The 24,026-nt window shown below is 43.9% G+C and overlaps 1 protein-coding gene across 9 annotated transcripts in view; it reads right to left on the bottom strand.

Annotated features, from left to right (window-relative positions):
• RASAL2 (RAS protein activator like 2) overlaps positions 1–24,026 on the bottom strand; it is a 211,433-nt gene that overhangs the window by 89,304 nt on the left and 98,103 nt on the right. For 8 of the 9 annotated variants that reach the window (XM_068141394.1, XM_068141396.1, XM_068141395.1 and 5 more), the window contains exons 2-3: positions 20,207–20,334; positions 10,257–10,383 (exon numbers count right to left, since the gene is read on the bottom strand). In XM_068141394.1, coding sequence (XP_067997495.1) covers positions 10,257–10,383; positions 20,207–20,334 — 255 coding nt within the window. The remainder of the gene's footprint in view (positions 1–10,256; positions 10,384–20,206; positions 20,335–24,026) is intronic. The other variant, XM_068141398.1, reaches the window with a different exon arrangement.

The following is a 24,026-nucleotide window of genomic DNA, read 5'->3' as shown; positions in this document are numbered from 1 at the left end:
CTACTGCTTCAGCCCACATGTGGAAAAAAAATGGGAAAAGGCCATTGGTGAGGAATAAGGAAGATGACTGGAGTTTTCAAGTCAGATTCTCACCCAAACTACATTCAGCCAACCCCCCACACACACATAAAAAAAGGCAAGCTTGCCATTCAAGGTAATATTTGCAGTTCCATTTGAAATGAAAAAAAAAACCCAAACAACCAAACCCCTACAGTTCTTCACTGGATAATGCACAAGATAAAGCACTCTCAACTATGCATCAAGAATTATTAGCTTGTAGCCAAAAGCACTTTACTGGACAGCGAGTCGAATCTTAATGGACACTAATCACTGCTGGAACATACAGTCCTCTCCATCCCCAAGGCTGCTTTTGGGAATCAGGGATTTGCTTGCGACACAGAGGTGCCTGTTAGAGGAGTTTCTGATGAAGTCCTGCGGAGTTCAATAGCTCACTTTTCCTCTGTGGCTTTATTATTTTTCTTTTAAGTAAATTATCTCTCTGCTGTGCTGCTGAGACGCTTTTTGTCTGTTTTGCAGATAAAAATCAGCGTTACAATTCCCTCCTCCCCGGGTCCTGTGAAAGAGTGATCACTTGTAAAAGGGGGAGCAGGATGGCAAAACAGCCAGTACATGCTTCAGTAAAGTCTAATTTAATATCTAAGCCACCTCATAGATTGAGAACCTTTTCATTTATGCATCCATAAGAAGTAGTCCACCCACAGGAGGTGTGTCACTGCCCCAGTGAAATGCAAATATCCCAAGATGGCACAGGAAACACCAAAATTCTGCCTCTTTTCTTTATTATGTTTTTAAAAACACTACTTGTCTTCTTCCCAGAGGTACTATGGAGATTAATTAGCTCCTGTTTATAGACTGGTTTGAAGACGGCAGAATATTACAGTCTGACAGAAAACAAATCTCCTGACGTCCTGCATGGAAAAACCCAATCCATAACAGACTGTGGATTATAGCTCTCTTAGCAAGTTCTGCCATCCTCAACCAGAACTAATTATAAGGAAGAAACCTCCCTTCAAACTCTGGATCCCAGGGCAGCAACGACAAAAGTTCTCCAGCACTTTTTGTGCAGATGCACGAAAGCCTTTCACAGAACACCTTCAGAGATCTTTCAGCATAGGCTGCTCGGATGGAAACCTGCCAAAGGCTACAACAACCATCCACAGCACCAAAACAAACAGACAGGTTTTCAGCACTCCAGAGATAAGACACAGGGCACCCCACCAGTTGTTATGCCACAATGCCAGCCAACCCTCCTTGCTGTGAGAACATCCAACATACCAGGACATGAATAGGGAGCACTGAAGAAAAGGGGAGGTATGATAGAAGACTGGTTCAAACCTCCTAGAAATAACACAAAACTGAGGGGGGACAAAAAAAAAGGCAGAAGTGACAGTCCCAAGCTTCAGTTCAATAAAAACATATGATGGTTTTACTACTCAGCATAGTGCACTCACTTAAAACCAACCTATTTCTCTAAAGTTCATGTCAGTATGACTTGAAAGGTCCTCCAGAAGGACTCCATGTTTTGCCCACTGTTTGTGCAGGCTTGTTCACTAAATAGTGTGTGCATAGTTTTTTTGTGAAGTTTGGAGAGTTAAAAAGGTTACAGAAGCACGTGAATGCTACCAGAGTGGGTGTACTTGTAGCACGATGTATGCACAGCTAGCGTGAGCTAGGCGACTTCAGGCTGTGCCTGGGGCAGAAAAATGTGCAACCCTAATGAAATAGCTTTCAAAAGCCAAGCATGAGCTCTAAGTGCCACACACAAAGGCATACCCGAAGTAGTTCAAGTAACAGTAGCTGTAAGAATGTGGCAGCGCGGACTTCAGCAGTGGCAGGAGAGGGCAGTAACACAAGCACTTCTGAAACCCCTGCACTGCCCTTGTTCAAATCTCTGCTGCCTTGGCTCCACTGTCACTGTAAGTGCACTGGCTAGATCAAAGCTATCACAGAGAGCAGCTTCATATTACACCCAAGCCACTAACTCCAGGCTGCAACTGGGTGAGTGGGGCAAAAAAAAGTGGAAACAATTTGGCTCTTCCACTGTTCTTAAGCAACAGGCTCCCACCACTTTCTTTGTGCTGGAGCCACCACATGGCTTTAGGATTATTTGAAACACCTACCAGAACAGATTGAAAGATAAACCCATCAACATGTATGAGAACACAATTTCACTCTGTGAAGTTGAATCGATTCACCTGGCAGGCATTTGATAAGAACCAGCACCAAAGAGGGTGGCAAAGCTGGGAGATAAGAGCGTGTGCTCCCCTGGTACAGTGGAGAAAACTTCTGACATTTAATTTCATCCAAACTTGAACTAGATGCACTCAATCCAATCTCATAAATATTTGCATTGTCATGCATCAATTTATGCTGAAGCAATAAACTGATTAGCAACTAATTCTGTAACTAATACCAGGGTCTGAACCAGAAGTAATGACATCAACACTGCTAAATTAAGTTCACCCATTCAAATTAACTCTAGACAAGGCTGAAGATAAGGAAATCCAGGCTGTGAGAAGGAAGGTTAATGTTCCATTAAGTGTTAAGTCAGTTGCTCCTGAAGGAAAAAACAGGCAACTGTACATGGTTGGGTGAAGTGTAATTACTTTTTGCCACAAGATCAAACAACCACAAAAGAGAACCTGCAAAGTTTAACAATCCACACTAAGTTCATGCATGGTTTAAGGCAGATTTCTTCAGAAGGAAAGTTTTTCATGCTGTTGTGGAGAAAACCCAAGGAAAATGGTAACTTCCTTCCTAGTAAACTGAGGTTTGCCTAGGACACAGACAACAAATCTGCCCCAGATGGTCTAAGAGCAATTACCACATTGCACAAGGTGTTCTACTTATAAAGTGCTCATGCAGCAACATTTTTAAACCTCTAAAGCCATTTTTTTTTGTGTGTGCGTGCTGGAAGTAGCAAGCAGGGATGCAACAAATTCCAAGGGGAGAAAAGCCCTAATGGATTATGTGTCAATACAAGAAAGTTCAGATTATGTGCTCATATCCCTGTTAATCTCTGCTCTAAAAAGGTTTAAGATCTAAACAGATAAAATTTGCCTCCTGATGAAACTTGCCTTTCAGCACAGATGATCTGAGTCCAAGGGAGTAAAGTTTCAGTGGCATTCAGAACAAAACAGAATCTTTTGGCTTTGTTTGTGTTAGAGAAGAAGAAAAAGATAGCAGCTTGGCAATTTTCTGCCTACAAATAACTCCAATTGCCCAGGGGGAATGTCACTGAGATCCAGGCATCCTTTTTGATACATGCAGCCTCCCTGGAGTTACTTTTAATTTCAAGCAGAGTTGCCTAAATTCTTCATCCTTCCAAGGCAAGCAAATTGTACTGTACATAGTCCAAATTCCAGATTACTTCAGGGCTTTTCCCAGAGTTTCCTAACCTCTTTTGTGGATGCAGGACACTTTCTCACACAGTAGCTGTCTCCCCATGTAGCCTGTTGGTTCTTTACCGATGGCCAAGAGCAGCTGTGTTTTGCAGATTTTTAAACGTGCAGCTCTCAGTTTGCATGTATTTGCATTTTGGGACAGAACATAATGGGTAAACAAGGTCATCTGAAGACAGGTAAAGTTCTAAGATTTCAATTGATCTTGGCACAGCTACAATCCCTGCTAATCACACCCAACAGTCACAGCACAGGAGATGGCGGCCCAAGGCACCACACAGGGAAGCAGGCAGAGCACAAAGTCTTTAGCAAACCTTTACCTGTGCTATTATGGAAGCCAAAGGCTTCAGATCTCTGCTCAAAAAAGGCTCCCACACATGAGTTCTGACAAGGCTCTCAGGTCAGGGTTGAAGTGTAGTGAAGAACACAGCTGTGTTGTTAACCAGGAACCCTCCCCACCAGAAACAGCCAGTTTTGGGCCACCACTGAGGATTGCCAAACTACTCAAGTGCAGAACAGTGCTTTCTGTACTGACCTCATTACAGTATCACCTTTCAGCTGCTGGAGACCTTTCCATTCAGCTTCATGACACAAAGCACTTACAGGTCAAAAAGAAAGAAAAGTTTCCCAAGCCCCTGATGGAGGGTTGCTAATTGAAACAAAAGCAAACAAACAAACAAACAAAGGCAAGAGGCAGTGATGGATTGAAGGATGAAGTTTCTGCAGCCTTGCTGGACAGCCAGTTTTAGTGCCCCACTACCTTCCTGATGCCAAACTTTCACTTAATCTCTCAATCTGAATCTCCTGAAGTGCAATTTGTGGCCATTCCCCCTTGTTTTATCATGCACCGCTACAGAGAAGGGCTTGGCTCCGCTACCTCTAACTCTCAAATAACCACAGACTATCAGATCAACACCTTTGACTCCTTTGTTGCCCGGTTAAGCAAGCTCAGCTTCCTCAGTCTCTTTTTATGGGTCACATACTCCTGGACAGAATAACCTGGGCAAAGCAGAGTCCTGTATCTGGGGAGGAATAACAACAGGCTGCTGAGAAGGATCTTATCAACATCTATAAATATCTGAGGGGTGGGTGTCAAGGTAAAGGTGCCAAGCTCTTTCTGGTGGTGCCCAGTGGCAGGACAATGAACAGCAGGTACAAGCTGGAATACAGGAGGTTCCACCTCAACATGAGGAGACACTTCTTTACAGTGAAGGTGGTGGAGCACTGGAACAGGGTGCTCAGAGAGGTTGTGGAGTCTCCTTTTCTGGAGACTTAAAACCTGCCTGGATGTGTTCCTGTGTGATCTGCCCTAGCTGATCCTTTAGCAGGGAGGTTGGACTAGATTATCTCTTGAGGTCTCTTACAACCCCTAACATTCTATGATTCTGTGACCTTGGCAGATCTCTGCTGGACTGTCTCCAGATTCTTAACATCCTTCTTCATGTGGTGCACCCAACAGGGCTTCCAGTATTTCCAGTATGTTAGCAGTGCTGAGTACAGGGCATCAGCATGGCTGCTGTTCCATTGCTGTGGCAGTGGTTGCAAAGGCAATCTCTATAGAGGCACTCAGAGAACAGCAACAGAAGGGCAAGGAGGAAGAAAGATGGTAACAGTAGGTTGTGTGGATGGAACTGTACCAAAGGATGGAGAGACAAGCTTCAGAGCAGAGATGGGAGTCAGCAGCTGACTGAGTAACAGTTATCAATGCTCTACAAGAGGGCTGAGGCACTAAAGGCCAGTTGGTTCTCTGGTGAAGATGACTCCAGCACAGAAATTTGGAAGATGAGCTAGAAAGCTATGCAAGGGTGAGCAGACACTGGTATGCATATACAGAGCTGGCTCTGTAGAAGCTTCTGAAAGGTCTAAGGCTTGCTTACCCAGATTGTTCTCAATCTTGGTGGCTACTTTCTCTCCAGCCAAGAAACTGGAGTGTATTTTCAGGAAGAAAAGAAAGAAAAACATCCCAAACCAAAACAGCAATGTCAACAACAAACCAAACACAATCCACAAACAAACAAACAAGCAAAAAGGCAAGGAAAAACCCACAAAGAAGCTGAAGTTCTAAACACTTTTGCCCACAACACAGGTAGTTTAGGGTGTCTCTGTCTCCTGTCCTCTCAACTTTGGCTACTTGCTTGTATCACAGAACCATTCCACCAGAGCTCCTCATTTATGTGCCATACTAATATCACTTCAAACAATTGCATCAGCAAAATCCAAACCCAGCAAGCACACTACACTGCCATTTAGTGGGGGCAGAGGGTACAAGTTGTGTTTTCCCATTGACTAGAGCAAGTGACTGGATGCAACCCAAAGCTTCTCAACGCTGGTGCCTCAAAGTGAAGACAAAACCCAAAATTTGCAGAGGGCACTTTCACCTCAGACCTGCTTCCAGCAATCTTTTCTCCAGATCACTAATATTCAGCAGTCATAGATGTGACTAGGAAAAACAGGGTTAGCTAACACAGTCTTCATTTCCTTCTCAGACGACTTCATCTCCAAATATAAAGAGAAAATCCATTTGCACCAATACAAACTTTTCTAAGTATCATAGAATCTCAAAGAACTCTCTCCCTGATCATGCCCTTTCCTAATACATTAAAAAAACAAAACCAAACCAAAAAAACCCAAACCCAAACCTCAAACAAGCTCCTCACTTTCAGTTCCCCCTGATATTTTCACATATGCAGGCAAAAAGAAGAAGTATCTCTCAGAAATGCCACAAAGATGCTAGAGTCAAATCTTTTCCTATGTATTCTCCTTAGCAACTCTCATTTAGTGTGAGCAGGTGGTGAGAAGGAAGCAGAGTAAAAGAGGAGAGGATTATTTTGGGAAAGGAAGCAATAACTGTTACTAGGCTGCTAAAGTATGAATGATGGAAATCTGAATCATGCTTTTACTGTATGAATGGTTAATCCCAACATGCTATCATAAACAGTGATCCCTTACAAAGGAGGTCATTTCCCTAACAGGAAAAAAAGGCACCTGCTAGAAAACCAGCAGGATTTGAAAAGAAATGGAGGCAATGCAGCTTGAGCTTTCTTCATCATACCTCTTCCTATAATGTTTAGGTGCTCATCTTCAGGGCCTATATCACACTTCATAACAGAATTAGTTCATTGAAAGAAGAAAGTAAGAGGCTGTCAAACTGGAGTTAGGGAGAAATTACTGCTACATTTTTAGCTTCCCTGAATGGAAGCACCTCTGAATAAGTGCTGCCAAGATGAAATCCTAGCAAGCAAATGACTTATTTAGTGTGCCTGCTCACTCACAGAGAGCTATTACTACAATGAGACCAGTTATGCACAGAGGAAATCTCACGGCATGTATTTAATGGATGGTTTGCTGACACAACTCTGTACCTTACAGAGAGGAATTAGGAATTTCAGCACTGGAAACAACCTCTCCACCTCCTGCAAGCAGAGGGCAAACTCCTAAGATAGCAGTGGATAGTGAGTGTCCTCTGGAATTACAGCTTTTAAATGACCTTACTGCTTTCTGTCTTGTGTTTTATGTTTGTGTCCACCCCTCTGGCTCTCATTTGAGGGTGACCACAGTGGTTTCTGCCTGCACAGAAGGGATGGCTCAGCTGCTCTCCCAGCAGCTGCTGAACCATCACAAATTACAGCTCACTGTACTGAAGTATGTGGAAATTGGTGTCTATCTTAGTACATGTGACTGTAAACCATGGTGGTGCAGCTCAGCAGCTGCTTCATGAACAGCTGAGCCAACCCTGCAGCAAGGGTAAAAATGAAAGAGATGGCAAGAACGACTACAACAGCCCTTGGGTAACACATACTTGACTTCATGCTGACCTTTGGTGAGTTACACATCTCTTGCTTCAACTTCTCAGCTGCAACATGGGTAGTTTCTCTCCCACACACTTCCTAGGAGTGATGCTGCAAGGATGTATGCACAATGCCATAAAGAATGCCACCAAAATCTGCAGAATGGGAACTGCTGCTGATTTTGTAGAGCCCCTGAAGAATACAGCTCGGTCTGGCTGCACCAATAGCAGAAACTGACCTCATATGATACTCTTAACTTTTCAGACAAGGTGTAATTATAGTGTTACAGATGAAAATTAGTTCTATGATATGACTTAGCCTTTTTTTTTTAATATAAATCAGTCAACCAGTATACCACAACAGAGATATGGCAACCTTACTTAGAGAAAAAAAACAACCATTTCTGTGCCTTAACCTCTGCACTGGAGCCAGTCCTAAGGAGCTCTTCTGCAAGCATTAACTTCAGATGTCATCACAAGATGCAATGCCTGCTGCTGGCCATGTTACACACATGCTTCCCCAGGACAAGCTAGATATTCTTATCAGCTCTGCATAGCAATTTCTCTACTGGATATTTTAGCTGTCTCTGCTGTGCTTTTCAGCTTTTGGTGTCCATTCCAAAGCTATTTTAGTCTAGTCATTATCTGTACTGCTGGTGATACACTGGCTGCCACCATCTGCTTCTTTCTCTTTATGAAGATGTTCAGGGGTTTCCTTCTCTGGTTTATCCTCTGGCTCAACATCCTGACACAAAGCTATTCCCACTGCTTGCTATCAACCCACTTTTTTTCCGTTAGGAGGAATTCTGTAGTCATGCTAAGAGAGATTTCTAACCAGGATGTGAAACCAAGGGAACTACCTAGGACACTGCAACCAGAGATTATACACAACCTTCTCTCCCCACTTAGCCCCATCCTTCCTCACAGTGTGGGTATTGCTCAATATTTCTGCAGCTCATGTCTTTCTCCTTCCCTTCCACCATATGTCCACTTCCTTTAGCTACACATTTTGTGACAGCTATGTTCACTAGCTGCTGCTCTCATAAGCATATGTGGATATGAGTTTCTCTTGTATTTTTAAGGTATTCTTATCATGCATTCATCATGTAGCATGCCTACAAGATGCCAGATGCACCTAAAATTGTAGCAAAATACATAGCAAGGCACGGCCCCAAACAGCAAGAGTCGTCCCTCTGGCAGGGCAACCCCAGAAAAATGAAGGTGGTTACAGTTAAAAACATAACCCTGGGATTTCTCCAGCTACTTTCTCCTTTAAACTAGGACAGGGCACATTTAGAGTGGATGTTCAGAAGATGTTCTTTACTATGAAGGCCATGGAACACTGGAACAGGTTGGCCAGGGAGATGGTAGAAACCTCATTCCTGGAGATATTCAAGGTTAGGCTTGATGAGGGTCTGAGCAATATGATCTGGTTGGGGATGCCCCTGCTTACTGCAGGGGGTTTCGACTACATGACCTTTAAAGGCCCCTCCCAATCCACTTTATGATTTTTATGCTCAGTGAAGCCTTGAAATTCTTCTACACCTTTTTTGGACATGGTGCAGAGAAAGAAGGCATTTAAATCCTAGGTGTTTAAGTTCCTTCTAGCTTGCAAAGCTGCAAATAATACTCACTGCCTAGCTCAGGCTGGTTGCCACAATTCTTCACTCCTCTCTCCAACCACACACCTGGGTTAAGTGCTTTGCCTATAACACTGTGTAGACACGTTTAATACTGGGTTCAGTTCCAAAGAAGAGTATTTGTTTGAAATGCCACAAACAAATCCAAAAGGGGTTCTGTTTATGTCACTCATTCCCAAGTATTTTTCAGTTTTCACTCCTAAGTCCCCAACTTGTTCTGCTTCATTTCAGACTACATCCAGGAATCAAACAAGCCCCCCAAAAACACACTTTACCCACCTCCCTCAAATAAGGAAGAATTAAATAGTGCTATTGGTAAATACAAATAAATAAGCAGTAGAGTTGCAATGTGTTAATTAACTATGCAGAAGAGTGGGAATTAATTACTTGGGAGCAATATACTCACAGAATAAAACTCTTCAGCATAAAAAACAGCTGAGCTTGTGAAATGAAAAATACCTCACCTGCTCTTCACCTTTGACAACAGTCACATGAAGGCTGCTTTCCTGCTTACAGATGCATGTTTACTTTTTTTCCTCACAGCTCAGTCTTTCCCAAGACTGGTATTTTTAAAGCTGAACTAAGGAAGAATTGCTCCTATATTCTATCTGCCTCTGCCAAAGAAAGCTTCTTGCACAGGTTGAGAACAGAAAGGAGAGTTCACTTGTGTGTGGTTGCTGCCTCCCATTACTCTTCCTTTCTTCTGGAATGATGTTCTTTATGCAACCACAAGTGGGGTGGAATAAAGAGGAGGAACTGGGCCAAATCTGGACTTGGGAAAGTACTGAAACAGAGCTTTTAACTGTTATGGTAATTTCAATACCTGCCCTTTCTTTTGCATTCCCTGGATTTCAACATGTGTAATTATAGCAAACATCAGCATGCAGCTGGTTGGTTCTTTCAGGAACTGCACCCTGAACAGGCATGAGGTAAGCTACAGAAAAACCTGTTATCCAGTACTTGTTGTGAAAATATGAAGCACAGCAAATTCCACAGACTCAAAGGGAGGTAAAACACAACCACCTAACAGTTCTGAAACCCAGCAGGAATCACTGACAGCTATCTGCAAAAGCTGCATTCCCATCAGCCTGCTGAAGCAGCTATCTGCTATAAATCCCAGGGCTGCCTAGTGATCTTGCAGCTACAAACCTTCCCATGCACAGCAACAGCCCAGTTTCTCTGGCATCTCCTGATAATTTCACTCATATTTGGATAAATCCTGGAAGCTGTTTTGCTAGAGACATTTACAAACAACATCACAGTTGCACGACCTCCAGCACCACCAGCCCATAGCTGTGATGCTGCCACCTCCACAGGCTCCTTTGCAGGGCTGCTGCTGAGGAAGCTGTGCCCTCTAATAAGGTAGGAACTAAAAATCGATGTGTCACAGCCCAGTTCCCCACTTACCCAGTTTGGTGGCCCCCTCTGGTGGGTATTCGGGGAACTGGCCCTCGGAGGGGACACTCACTGTCCGGCGCAGGCATCTCCCCTTGAGAGCATCTGCAGGCAAATCCTGGACCACATCCATAAACACCTGCATGAAAAGGATGCCAACAGCTGTTACCTGCCACGGGGCCACACTGTTAATATGGATAAGAACTTCATTTTCTACTCATTCAGAGGTATCAAGTCACAGCATCTTTGACCCATCAGAATAAAAAGGCAGTCCTGCCTCCTGAAATTGGTTCTCCAGTGCTAAACCCATTGCCACCCAGGCTTGCCCCCTTCCACGCTGGGAAAGGCAGGCAGAGGTCGCTGGTCAGGTGGCTCCATGAGAACCTTTAAGATTACAAAAGCATTTTTGCAGTGATCAGCTACAGCATGACAGTGGAAAATGCATATTCTACTGGTTGTACTGGGCATATGAACCAAGGGGATACCTTCTCATCCTAGAAGTGGAACCTCTGAAGGCTTTAAGAAAAAAATTAGGTCCTCACTGTTTCATAGTAATAAAATTCTGCACACTGATTCTCTTAACAGTATTGAATCTATACAGACCTTGTTTTTCTTGAAGTTTTGCAGAACTTGACCCCTCAGGGTTTGCTCCTCCCCTGACCTTGCCTTTAAACACCTGCCTGTGCAATTATGTTTTGCTAGAGAGGTGCTTATGCTGGCAAAAGAGTGGGAAATGATGACACCTATCACAACAGCTGGCAGGGCATTCAGTCAACAGCCAAGAGCTCTAAAAGAGCCTAATCCATACAGTCCCTTTGTCTGTCTAGGAATGAGAAATAAGCCTGGTGTACTCCTAAGTCCTAGCCCCAAAAAACTTATAAAGTGATCTGGAGGACAGGAAAGAGAACCCAACAGGTCTATGAATTTATATGGACACCTTTGTGCATCCTGATTTTGTTTACATGATCAGCCTGGGTTGCTAATTCAAGCATCCACTGCTCTGCATCTAAGAAGGGCAGACAAACAAAAACTTCAGACAGCTACCTACTCGTTCCAACCATCAGCTGGGATGTCCTGCTGCTTGTCTGAGCAAGCCATGTCCTGCTTCCTGCTGGCCTGTCTGATCACCATAGTTATGTGCATGGTTTTGGTTTGCACGCTCAGGTATTAAGTTGAGATCACTATGGATGAATTACTGGATTACTGGGTATTTTGGCTCCTGAGTTACTGCATTTCATGCTGTAACCACCTGGCTAATGGTACTCCTGATCTGTGCTTGTTCCTGCAGATTTGCTATTTAGAGATAAATTGTTTATTCCTGAAGCTGTTGTTCTGGTATCTCTTACCATATCTGAGATCTGTAAGCCCTTGTATTCACCAGCTGGAAGAGCTCTGGGGATGAGGTAGAGATCACAGAATCACCAAGGTTGGAAGAGACCTCAAAGATCATCAAGTCCAACCTGTTACCACAGACCTCAGGACTAAACCATGGCACCAAGTGCCACGTCCAATCCCCTCTTGAACGCCTCCAGGGATGGTGACTCCACCACCTCCCTGGGCAGCACATTCCAATGGTGAATGACTCTCTCGGAGGAGAACTTTCTCCTCACCTCGAGCCTAAACTTCCCCTGGTGCAGCTTGAGACTGTGACCTCTTGTTCTGGTGCTGGTTGTTTGAGAGAAGAGACCAACTCCCTCCTGGTTACAACCACCCTTCAGGTAGTTGTAGACAGCAATAAGGTCTCCCCTGAGCCTCCTCTTCTCCAGGCTAAACAATCCCAGCTCCTTCAGCCTCTCCTCATAGGGCTTGTGCTCAAGGCCTCTCACCAGCCTCGTTGCCCTTCTCTGGACACGTTCAAGAGTCTCAATGTCCTTCTTAAACTGAGGGGCCCAGAACTGGACACAGTACTCAAGGTGTGGCCTAAGAAGTGCAGAGTACAGAGGCACAATTATTTCCCTGCTCCTGCTGGCCACACTATTCTTGAAGCAGCATCCTGAGGGCTGGGGGTAGGCACAACCCCTCAGTGCCCCAAAAATCTCATCACACTTGTGCTGAAGACGTTGGCTTCAGCAGCACAACTGCGAGACACGCAGCACGGCAATTTGTTCTCACACGGCTAGGAAAGAGACAGCTTGTAGCTTAAGGAATAGAAGCCCCTGTCATACTTCCTGGTGGTGCTTATTCCTTTAGATCTTTAATCATCTCTGAAAATCAAGTATTAATAGCAAACAGCAAGATATTATTCATTCCTACTGAAGGTTGTAAAAGATGTACCAGATACTGTACTATTTTGGAAATGGGCTGTGCTACAATGGCTCTCACAAACCAGTGCTGGCATTTCCTGACTTTTAAGTACTTAGCATTCTCTTAAGGTCATTTTTTTCATGCTGTTTGTTCCAATGCTGGTCTCTTTGTCTCCTTCAAGTAGTGTTCATTTGTCAAAACAGGTTTCCCAAATCCCCAGTGTGATTACTAGCTATTATTATCCATGGAACAGCAATGTACCCCTGTGGCCAAGAAGGCCAGTGGTCTCCTGGGGTGCATTAAGCAGGTCATGGGAGGTTCTTCTCCCCCTCTACTCTGCACTGGTGAGACCACATATGGAGTATGGTGTCCAGTTCTGGACTCCTCAGTTCAAGAGCAATAGGGATATACTGGAGAGTGTCCAAGAAAGGCTATGAGGATTATGGACTGGAACACGTCATACGAGGAAAGGCTGAGAGATCTGGGGATATTTAGTCTGGGAAAAAGAAGACTGAGAGGAGACCTTATTAATGTTTATAAATGTCTGAAGAGTGGGTGTCAAGAAGAAGGGGACAGTCTCTATCATGAGATAGGACAAGGTGCTATGGATACAAACTGAAGCACAGGAAATTCCACCTTAACACGAGGAGACACTTCTCTATGGTGAGGGTGATGGAACACTGAAACAGGCTGATCAGAGAGGTTGTGGAGTCTCCTTCTCTGGAGTCTTTCAAGACCCATCTGGAAGCATCTTTGTGTGACCTGCCCTAGGTGACCCTGCTTTGGCAAGGGGGTTGGACTCGATGATCTTCAGGTTTCCCTTCCATGATTCTGTTACAGCTACTTTCTTTGGTAGAGTTTTATAGCAGCTCCTTTGCCAAATCTTCTCTGTGTTAAAGCATATTACAAAATTAAGCAGAGACTCAATTTTGGTAGTTTATGCCATGTTCATTCACTCAAGTTCACATATTAGATTTACAGTTTTCATCTGGAGACTCCATTGACTCTTACTCCCTTCTAAACACTCTTCTGCTCCACCACCTCTTCTGATTGCCTTCAGAGCAGTTTTTGGTGGTGTGCTGCAAGCTGTATTTCCAGAACAGCTCTTCCCCAACAATCACACCACACACCTGCCTTCTGCACACCTTAAAAGCATGAAGCTACTACTCTGTGATCCTCCTTTCTCACTGAACTTGCTGCACCTACACGTACCTGAGAGTTCAATACCAACACACCTCCTCCAGGGTACATTTCTCCACTGTCCAATTTTTTAACTGGAAAATTAATACAGACACTTCTCTTTCAAGTATTAAGCTTCAGTATCTTTCTGCATGCTCTTGGACATAGGATGATGTGCAGAAACATTCTTTTAATCCACTGACAGGAAAAGCAGCACTACCACCACCCTGATAACAGGGTATAGAGGAACAGCAAGGAGAGCCAAGTGGACGCTATGGATGCAGTGACTTGCTGCTGAGGGTGAGGAGGAGAATGGTGATTGAGGCCACACCGTCCTTTGTGTCCTTGGGAAAAGCAAACAGGCTGCAGCACACTGGAGTCAGTGTCAAACCCAAATCTACTCCTGCATGCCAGAGATAGGAATTATCTTCAAAGACAAACTGAGCCATTAACAGGAAGACTGTCTGAGAGCTCAGGTCCTAATTCTGGGTCACTTAGCATTTTGTACTTAAGATTTGCCCAGGCTAGGAAAACGTGGTTAGGCTGCACACTGACAAAAATCTTCACTGGTGTAGTTATGTCCATCTAGTGCAGTACAGCCCACACCAGCTAAAAAAAAACCTGCTTTTGTCAGAGTATTTAAAGTGTCTTGAGAAAAATCTGAATTATTTCACTCAATAATTCTATAAAATGTATAAGGAACAACATTTTAATGCCACACAGCTTGTCCATACCACAGGATATACAAACATCCCACAATTTCATGGATGAGATTAAAGTAACTAACAAAGATTCCTCCTGAAGTCTGACTTAACAGTGCTCTGTTATTTTAAGTTACACTGCTCCAAAACCACAGCCTCATTCTATATTGACCAAAGAAGAACTCCAAGACTGCAGGACCAATATTTATTGCTTAGTGTAAGATTTGCCTGCTCATAAAACTGTAGCCTCATGTTAATGTGAAAAATGAGCTTGGGGAACAGCTCTGCATCTCCTGGGGCTGGACATGTTTTTCAATAGGTATATAAACTGCTCTGTGGCAGGGCAAACAGATTCACAGGTTTGGTGACACTGAAACACAAGCAAGTGCTCAACAAAAATCTCATGTAAACACCAGGCCAAACATCTGCAATCTTCCTGACCCTCCTCCAGCCCCTGCCATTGCAGCTAGCAGTTCAGTAAAGGATTGCAGAGAATGATGTCTTGCAGAGTCAGGAGTCAGGACTCTAATGGCAATTTAGGCTTTCACACACACACACACACACACACACACACTCCCCTATCCCTTTTTTTTCTTTCCATCCAGCTTTGCCATCCTGTTTTCTGTCTTGCTGAGATCTCATCAACCTGGGAATTGTCTGACCTGGAGCACTGAAGATGATGGTTGAAGGCTGGACTCTGAACAGCATAACTCTGGGACATGAAGGCATGTACACAGGGACAGTCCCAACGCTGGTAATTTTGTCAATATTGACAGTTTTGATCATAGATCACATTTTGCTGGCAAATTTCAGAATTTAATGAGGATGAGTTCAGGGCTCAAGACTAAACTCTTGAACAGCATCAAGGCCCACCTGCCACAGAACATGATTTTTGGGTTTTATGTCTAAACTGCTATAACTGGAATTTCTGGTTGTCTGATGAAGAGATTTCAGAAGAAAGAAGAGCAAGAACTTTAGAAACATCAATGCCTCTAAAAGCAAAACTGAGTTAGGCTCTTAAAAAAAGTAAAGAAAGAAATAGGAAAAAGAAATTCATCATTGCAGAGAGATTTTTCCAAGACTGGAAAGATTGATTTCAGACCAAAAGTTGAGATCTTGTAATCTCTCTGAACTAACAGTCAGGAAGTTTGGAATCACATCAACAAAACAAGTTAAATGATTCATTTCCATTTTTAGCTTCTTCCAGAAAGTTATCATCTGGCTAAAATTCCAACATAGAAATCCACATTAAAAATGTTGACAACAAGCATTTCTTTGGGTGTAGGGGAAATAAATAATCCAATTCCTTTGGGAATTGAAGCAAATCCTTTCTTACAAGTGGGCTTAGCTTTGAGAAACTCCCACTTACAGGTAAAACATACTTGCTGTAAGATACCAGCGTGACAAGCCTTTTGAGAATGGCATTTCTGAAGAACCTCCCCTGGGGCCCCACACAGCAGTGTTTGCTTTTGCTATTTTCTCTTGGGATCACTGCTGTTGCTTCTCTACTGCTGTCAGTCAGAGGAGATGGAAGAGTAGGAAAATACATCAGAGATGTCCTGCTGCTGGCCTGTCACCCCCACCAATAAAGAGTAGATCTTGTCATGATGAATGCAGGTCTTCACTCTCCTTTGCCCTTGATTAAAACCACCTTTAAATCCAAGAAGAAAGACAAGGTTTTGGGTGCAGGGAGGAAGAAGGAAGAGTCTAGCAGAGTGAAAAGTGTTGCTCATCTTCATTTCCAACTGAACACAAAATGAAAAGATTCTGCAGGACAGCAGCCAAGTTACAGACAAAGACTAACTAAAAAGCAGCCCAAACCCAGATGCAGCCATTTGTGTCACATCCCTCACAGAAGTGCTGTGCAATGGATTATCTAGCTGAGAACACTCTTCATAATCACTAACTCATTCCCTTTCCCTGTTTAAATGGCACTGATTTTGCAGATGCTTTATTGTGCCCTCTCAGCTCTTGCCCTGTGGAACAGGTTTCACAAGTGATGCCAGTATCTACACCTTCCTGACAGTGGAAATCAATTTTCTTCATAGAAAAAAATACTGATCTGTAAGCGAACCGATCCAGACCTGTTCTCCCGGTCTTGGAAGATGCTGCTAGGTATTGCCACACCTAGACATGCTGCAGTAACTGCACATCTCCTGTCACTCACGACTCCTTATTTGCTAAGTTGTCTCTCAGTTCCCTACAGGGATTAATTTTCTTTCTACTCCCTTTTTTTTTGGGCTCTTCCCTTCATTAACAATCTTCATTCTTCAGTCTCACCTATTTTCATTTGATAAAGTTGACAAGGTGTCAAGTAATTAATACTTTTCCACACTGCAGAAGGTGATACTGTCAAACTATTTTTGTCTAAGTAATTAAAGATATTTTTGGACCTAGTTGTACCTTGAAATTTCTCTGCTTCCCAACCTACTCTAGTTGTCTAAACAGCACAAAATCTCTCTTGCACATACTCTATCCAAGATGCCTTGACCATAAATCCCTACTGGTGGGATATTATAAGAAAGGAGTTTTCTTACTGCTATTAATTTCTGTATTGTTCTCTCAGTCTTAAGAATCTGTGAAACTCAAAAGGCTGTATTTTAACATCACTACCTAGAAATGTGCCTAAACCAATGAAGACCTCTTTAATTTGCCTGTTTGCATTCTACATGTGTTTTCCTACTTTTTGGCTTTGACATACATACTTGCCTAATGATTTTACAAACTATAACAAACATCAAACATTTCTGCTGCCTTTCAATTTCACATGAGCTAAAGCTTGTTGGGGTTTTTTTACTCCATGAAGTAATAAAGTAGATGCATGGAGAGTTAAATGAGATGCTTCAGACTTAGTTTTCCATAGACACCACTCTTGTGATGATGCAAGTGCTTTTGGCTGCAAGGACACTCTGCTGTTAACATCTCTTCCTTCTCCCCCCACCCCCTTACTGATGGGTATCATTCTGTCCCTCACATTGTTTCTAAGATCCTCTTCAGCAACCCAAAGCAATTCTGACCTATCCACTCTCTCAGCAATTTCCACATTCACAACAGAAACCTCTCCATCTCCAGCTCTGTCTTCACCTCATTTCAGGTCAACAAAACTCCTCTAACACCACCTTTCCAATAATTTAAGCATAATCTCAAATTTTCTCAAGTAACCTCCCTGTTCCTCATTCACCTGGTCTCTTGCTTTTAGGCTCACTGTACCTGTGGTCCCACCCAAGGGCTTCTTTTGATTGCCCTCCTACATGCTTTTCAATCATTATGCTTTTCCTAAGCATCTCTCCCCAGCGTTGCCGTAGGCCTTTGTTCACTGTTCTTTCTAGATCACATTACATAGAGCCTCCTTCAACTCAGAATGACTTGCCAAGTACAATTTATCTGAGCCACCTCCTCTTCTCTTTCTCATGAAAGCTACAAGGGATACTTCTGAGAAAACTTAGAAGGAAGTGCAAATCCAGAGTATTAGCTCCATGTCTCTCTTAATTAGCAGTTCTACTCCTCTATGTTTTGGGTTTCTATAAGGAATAGTTTGTACACTGCCCTGTGTACAGACTCCAAAGACAGATTAAAACAACCTTTTATTATCCTACAGAGCACTGATGCCTCTGTGAGGAATCCCCTTTTTCTTTTCACTTACAGTAGTCTCAAATTACTTAAAAATCAGAATGGCAAATCTGACTGCAGCTACTTGCTTCTGAAGCAAATGTCATTCTCAGCATGCGGAGTCACACCTACACCAAAGGCATGTCTGCTTGGCCCATCTCGCATGCAGCACTTCCCAAAACAACTTGTTTCTCTCTGTGATAGTGCAGACAGGCTCCTTGGAGAGCATGCCTCAAAGGTTTACCCTGCTGCTTGACTTTTTTTGGGGTAACTGTTGTACTTCAAACCCAGGCCCTGTATAGTTTGATACAGAATTTTTCCAGCTTCTGACAGAAAACAAGAGCAGATTTATAGTATATAATGAGTTCATACACCAGTGATACATCAGACTTCCCATATTTACTCCTCAGGATCTAGGTAAAAGACTCATCTCACTCCCAGCAAAATGCTTTTAACTGAATGTGGCAGGAGAAATTAAGAACTCATAAGTGCATGTGTACCACCTCCAGATAATTATTTGTGATATGAGGCAGTGTTTGCAATTCCATTTCTTTAATGAGATGCACCCTTCTAGCCCAGCTGTGCTGGTAGAGACCAGTTTTAAGAGTTCTTCTCACATGTCCTTAAGTTTCTTCAGTATGTACTTTAGTTCTTTAGGTGACAGTCCTGCCAGACTAGACAAAGAATTACATAGTAAACAAACATCATGCTATGGGCCTTCCATTTTCCCTGTGTTTGATCACCCCTCCTACACACTGGCATTCATGTTGTTCCCTTCTAATAACTCACGTCCTCCTCCAAATAATTTCCTCCTACTCTCCCCCTATGTGAGGAAATGTTTCAGCCTTTGTAAATAAACCTGTTCACAGCTGAAGATGAGTAATATTTAGTGCTACACCAGAAACAGGTCTCTTTCTCTTGGCCTGTGCACAGAAGCTTCAGAAGACTTAAGAAAATAAACGAGTCAGATCCTCTCCAAATGTAGGAAGCCATGGTATTAGTCTCAAATTCGTGGGCCTTTAGATGTAACAAAATCCATTTAGTATCATAGTATCAGTCAGGGTTGGAAGGGACCACAAGGATCATCTAGTTCCAACCCCCCTGCCATGGGCAGGGATACCCCACACTAGATCAGGCTGGCCACAGCCTCATCCAGCCTGGGCTTAAACACCTCCAGGGACGGGGCCCCAACCACCTCCCTGGACAACCCATTCCAGGGTTTCACCACTCTCATGGTGAAGAACCTCCTCCTCACATCCAGCCTGAATCTCCCCACTTCCAGGTTCATTCCATTCCCCCTAGTCCTATCACTACCTGAGATCCTGAGAAGTCCCTCCCCAGCCTTCTTGTAGGCCCAGAAGCTTGAAAACGTTCTTGGTTTACAACTCCTCCTGAAATATTTATTTTCAGACGGGGTAAATCTACAGCAGAATAACTAAACAAGCAAACCAACCCAGGAGCATTATCAAATGATTCCAAAGCTCAAGGATTGGTGACAGCCTGCAGACACAAAGTATCTCAAGACAAAACATATCATGACATAATCTAGGAGAAGGGAATTACCAGCATTTGTTTGTTCAGTGTTTCAATCAGCTAAACCACACCTGTTCTGCAATCATATTGACATTACCTCCATGGCAAGGCACAGTGCCAAGCACTACATGCTATATATACACACACACACAGAGTCATTTCAGAATTAAAGCAAAGACAGTTGCTGTAGCTCAGTATGCATGCTGAGGGGCACACAATCTTTCTTCTGCATTTAGCGAGAGGAGGCAAACCTCTGTCTCAAACCATTTCCCTTGTGCCTGCAGCAAGGATGACTGCACAGCATGGAGGTTGGACACACCTCCTCTGCCCAGCACCCTGACACAGACACAAACCAGCCCCTTTTCCCCTACTTTTACTGCACTTTCCCTACTTTAATGCCTGCACTGATGTGAGGAGGTTGGTTTACATAGCTGTGGTGGCTTTAACTGCCACTAAGAGCAGCAATAACATAGGTAGATGTAGTGGCAGAGTTAAACACAAGCCATAAAACTCCAGGAGGGAGTTCTGGATGCACACAGTTTGCTACCACCTCTTCCATGCAACCAGGATCCCCTCTTCTACACATTTCACTAAATTTGTGAACAAAACAAAGGAGAGATGAAAAAAGCTTCTGCCTTCTTTGACAAACACAGGCCCAAAAGCAAATCCTGAGTGACCAACGTGAGCTTCTCTCACCTCTTTCTCCTTGTTGAGCAGCACCAGCTGGCTGTCTGTCAGGATGCAGTATTTCCTCTCCCATGTTGTGGTGTCAGTGTAGGGGGACTGGCCACAGGACAGCCTGTGTGTAGGTGGTCCTTTCACATCTGTGGACAGAGAACCACAAGGCCCAAACCATTAGCATGTGTCAGCAACCACCTTCTTTGCTGCTGCTGTTCTGCAAGCAGATGTGAACCAAACCTGAGATCTGTATTAGCAATGTCTGTTTCAGCTTATTAAGAGACAAAATGCTAACCCTGGGAAGTGCTCATGTGGAACATTATGTAAGGTACACTGTGAATACTTATTTATCTACAGCATGACTTACAAAAATGGCAACACCCGTGATGACTACAAATGCCTTTGTCCAAGACTGAAATATAATCAAGAGACAAGACCAAGAGATCAAGAAAACTTTGTTCTCCCTCCATTCCCTTCTCAAAACAGAGGTTAAAAGGTGTGGGGACATGAATATATCCTAAGTCTTAATAAAGTGGATTACTTGAGACTAAGGATAGAGAGACACAGGGAGGAAGATGGGGATCAAGGAAAGCAGGCTTAGAATCATAGAATCACCGGATGACCTTAAGATCATTGAATCCAGCCACATCTCCTAGTACACAACTGTGAGACCAAAAAAGAAAGGAAGAAAAAGGCTTGAGGAAGGGAGAGAAAAATTCAAAGGGATGGGTAGTGAATTAAGTAGGGCATTCTAGCATCTTCTGGTAGGGAAACTACTTGATGAAATTGTTGCCAGGTAGGAGTTTTCCAGCACTTGCATTTAGCCACAGCTGCTGTATTGACAGAAATTCAAATAATAAACAACACCAACAAAACCAAACCAAAATAAAAATCCAACAAGTCTGGCTTACAGTGCAGATCTTTTAAAACTTATTTTGAAATCAATTTCTCTTAAGTCTCCCCATCTTGAGCTATGTGTCACATTGTGCCTCTCACCAACACATTTTCCCCAAGGCCGGGAAAGGAAAGCACATGAGTGAGTGCCATGGACAGATTTCACTGCCATGCAGCCCAACCCAAAGGCAGAGTGAGCTGTGGAGCAGTAAGGCATATTTATCAGTGCTATGGGAAGACTGGGTGTGGGGAAGGCCAAAGAATTCAAGTGTGCAGTCAGCTCATACACATCTCTTTATAGGACACAGAAACCCTATATGAACAACAGGGAAAAAAAGATGTAAGCAAGAGAGCCTTGGGTAGCACCATTTGTATAGATTCAGAAAACAGTTTCAAGTCATCTCTTCCTAAAGCCTTGAGGTTAAGTTCTGGTTGCCTTGTAACATTAAGATTAATTTTTACCTTGCACTCCAGTTTGATACAATTCTACTTGCATTGATCACAGGGAATCAACATCCCACCAGCAGCATTTATGAACCTGCTTGAGCAGGTCCAGAGGAGAGTCATGAAGATGATAAAGAGACTGAAACACATTCCTTATGAAGACAGGCTTAGAGTTGGGGTTGTTCAGCCTGGAGAAGAGAAGGCTCCAGGGAGATCTTATTGTGGCTTTTCAGGACTTAAAGAGGCCTCTAAGGAAGATGGAAAGGGACACTTTATCAGGGACTGCAGTGACAGGATGAGGGTAATGGTTTTAAACTGAAAAAGGGTAGATTAAGATTAGCTATTAGGAACAAATTCTTCACTGTGAGGGTGGTGAGACACTGACACAGACTGACCAGAGAAACTGTAGATGGCCCATCCCTGGAGGTGTTCAAGGCCAGGCCGGATGGAGCTCTGAGCAACCTGCTCTAGTTGCAGATGTCCCTGCTGACCACAGAAGGGTTGTACTAGGTGACATTTAAGGCCCCTTCCATCCCAAACCAGTCTATGATTATATGATCTAAAAATCAGCCATTGTCTAAGCTGTAGATTCCTGAAGTCCTGGAACTACCTGCAAGGGCTCTAGAACAGACCCTGCAAACATCAAGGGACTTGCTGCACAGGAGCCCAGGACCTCCTTCAGCGGTTCCGGGAGCCTATTAGGCAAAATCAGCGCTCAAAACCAGAGTGGTTTGTAACATTAGTTCCTTTTAGCACACACGCTGAGCCAGTGCCTGCGCAGAGCTAAGCAGCTGCTTCTTGGCGCTCCAACCCAGCTTCACCACTAGAGGCCAGCGAATCCTCAAACACCCAGCACAGTCCCAGCGCAATCCCAAGCACAAACATTGAACACCGACTACCGAACCCCTCCAAGTGACCTCACCTCTTGCAGACCCCTGTGTACACCAAATCCCACCTAATGGCTCCAAAACCTGCAACACCTTCATGCACTTTTCCTGCATGTAGCAGCAGCGTCACCTCCACATTGAAAGTGTTGATTTGTAAAAGTGGAGAATTAATTTGAAAGATGGCTTTCGATACCTGGCTCCACATCATGTTGCATGAGGATTTTTGTGACCAGAAGAGTGCTGGAAACAGAAAATCTAATAACCTTAAGCAAGGGCCGGGGGGGGAATGACGACTGGATGACCACTCTGAATTACATTGAGATGCACTTCTGCTCCCTTGATTCCAGGTGAGGTAATACAGGGAAGACACTGAGGTCCAGAATCAGGCTCCACAATCCACCTCTCCTAACAAAGCTTGCCTTCCAACAGTAACAAGTAACACTGAGTGTCTCAAACTTGCCCCAATCTCTACTTAAGCAAAAACACAATTAAGGGAAACCACAATACCCTCTGTGAAGCACATTCATGCAAGCTCCTGGAGCACAACAGACTCTCACAAGTTATGTGTTTGTCCATCCTAAAGACATTAACCCTCCAGGCAGATTTTTGGCACAACTTCAACTTGCATTTATTTACAGATTCACAGATTGCATCAGGTTGGAAAGGACTCTCACAAACCACATTGTCCAACCCCCCTGCTGTGAGCAGGGACATCTCCAACATCAGGCTGCCCAGGGCTGTATCGTTTATCACGGTATCCAACCAAAACCTAACCTGATGGAAAATAAAACCCCTGTTGCTTGTCCTTAGAACTTGGTTTCCCAAGAAAAAAGCACAGGAACCCTACCCACACCTAAGCAAAACAAACCTGTGAGCAATAGACTAACAGACAAAAGATGAGTGAGAAGGACGAAGGCTTCCAGCATGAGTGTGCAGCAGAAATGTGAAGATCAGGGCTCTGGGTTAGGAAAACACGTGATAAATCACCAAGGACAAAAAAGGATGGAGGTGTGAGTGTCCTGCTCATGTGGGTGGGCTAGCAGAGAGAGAGAGTGTGTCTCCAACTGCTAGGCTGAGCCATAACCAAGCAAACTACATTGTGAACTGCTAGCAGACTTTCTCATGGCAAAAGCAAAGCCTTCTGGACCATTAGCTCCAGCGCAGAATCCACAGTCACGACTTGCCCAGCCCCAAAAGACTTCCGCAGGATCATTTCTACTAACAACAGGCCTTGGCCCATATCCAACTGATCCATGGGCTGCACAAAGGAATTAAAGAACAGAACGACTTCTTCCACTGCAATAACAACTCCAGGACTTAACTGAGTCATCAGGCGCTGCGGGCCAGCCACGGCTCGGCTGCCAAGTGGGCTGGCTATGTCAGAACAGCTTTCCCCAGGCTGCTGGCACAGTAACATGCCATCTCTGTGTCTGGAGCTGTCAATCACCACTAGAGAACACCACAGCGTTAATATTTCATGTCTGCTTTGGTATCCTTTGGAACACGTGTCAGGACACAGCCCCGCCACCCCTGCAGCCTGACCAAGTGCTCTCTCCACAAAGAGCAGTTGCAAGCTGGCTTTCTGATGTATCAGCTCCCACAGCTTCAGTACT

This window comes from Melanerpes formicivorus, unplaced genomic scaffold (genome assembly GCF_026170545.1).
Source record: "Melanerpes formicivorus ecotype bairdi unplaced genomic scaffold, bMelFor1.0.p_v2 SCAF_7, whole genome shotgun sequence".
NCBI lineage: Eukaryota > Metazoa > Chordata > Aves > Piciformes > Picidae > Melanerpes > Melanerpes formicivorus.
Note: the sequence above shows the minus strand (reverse complement) of the source record. Positions and strands in the feature narration are given on the sequence as shown.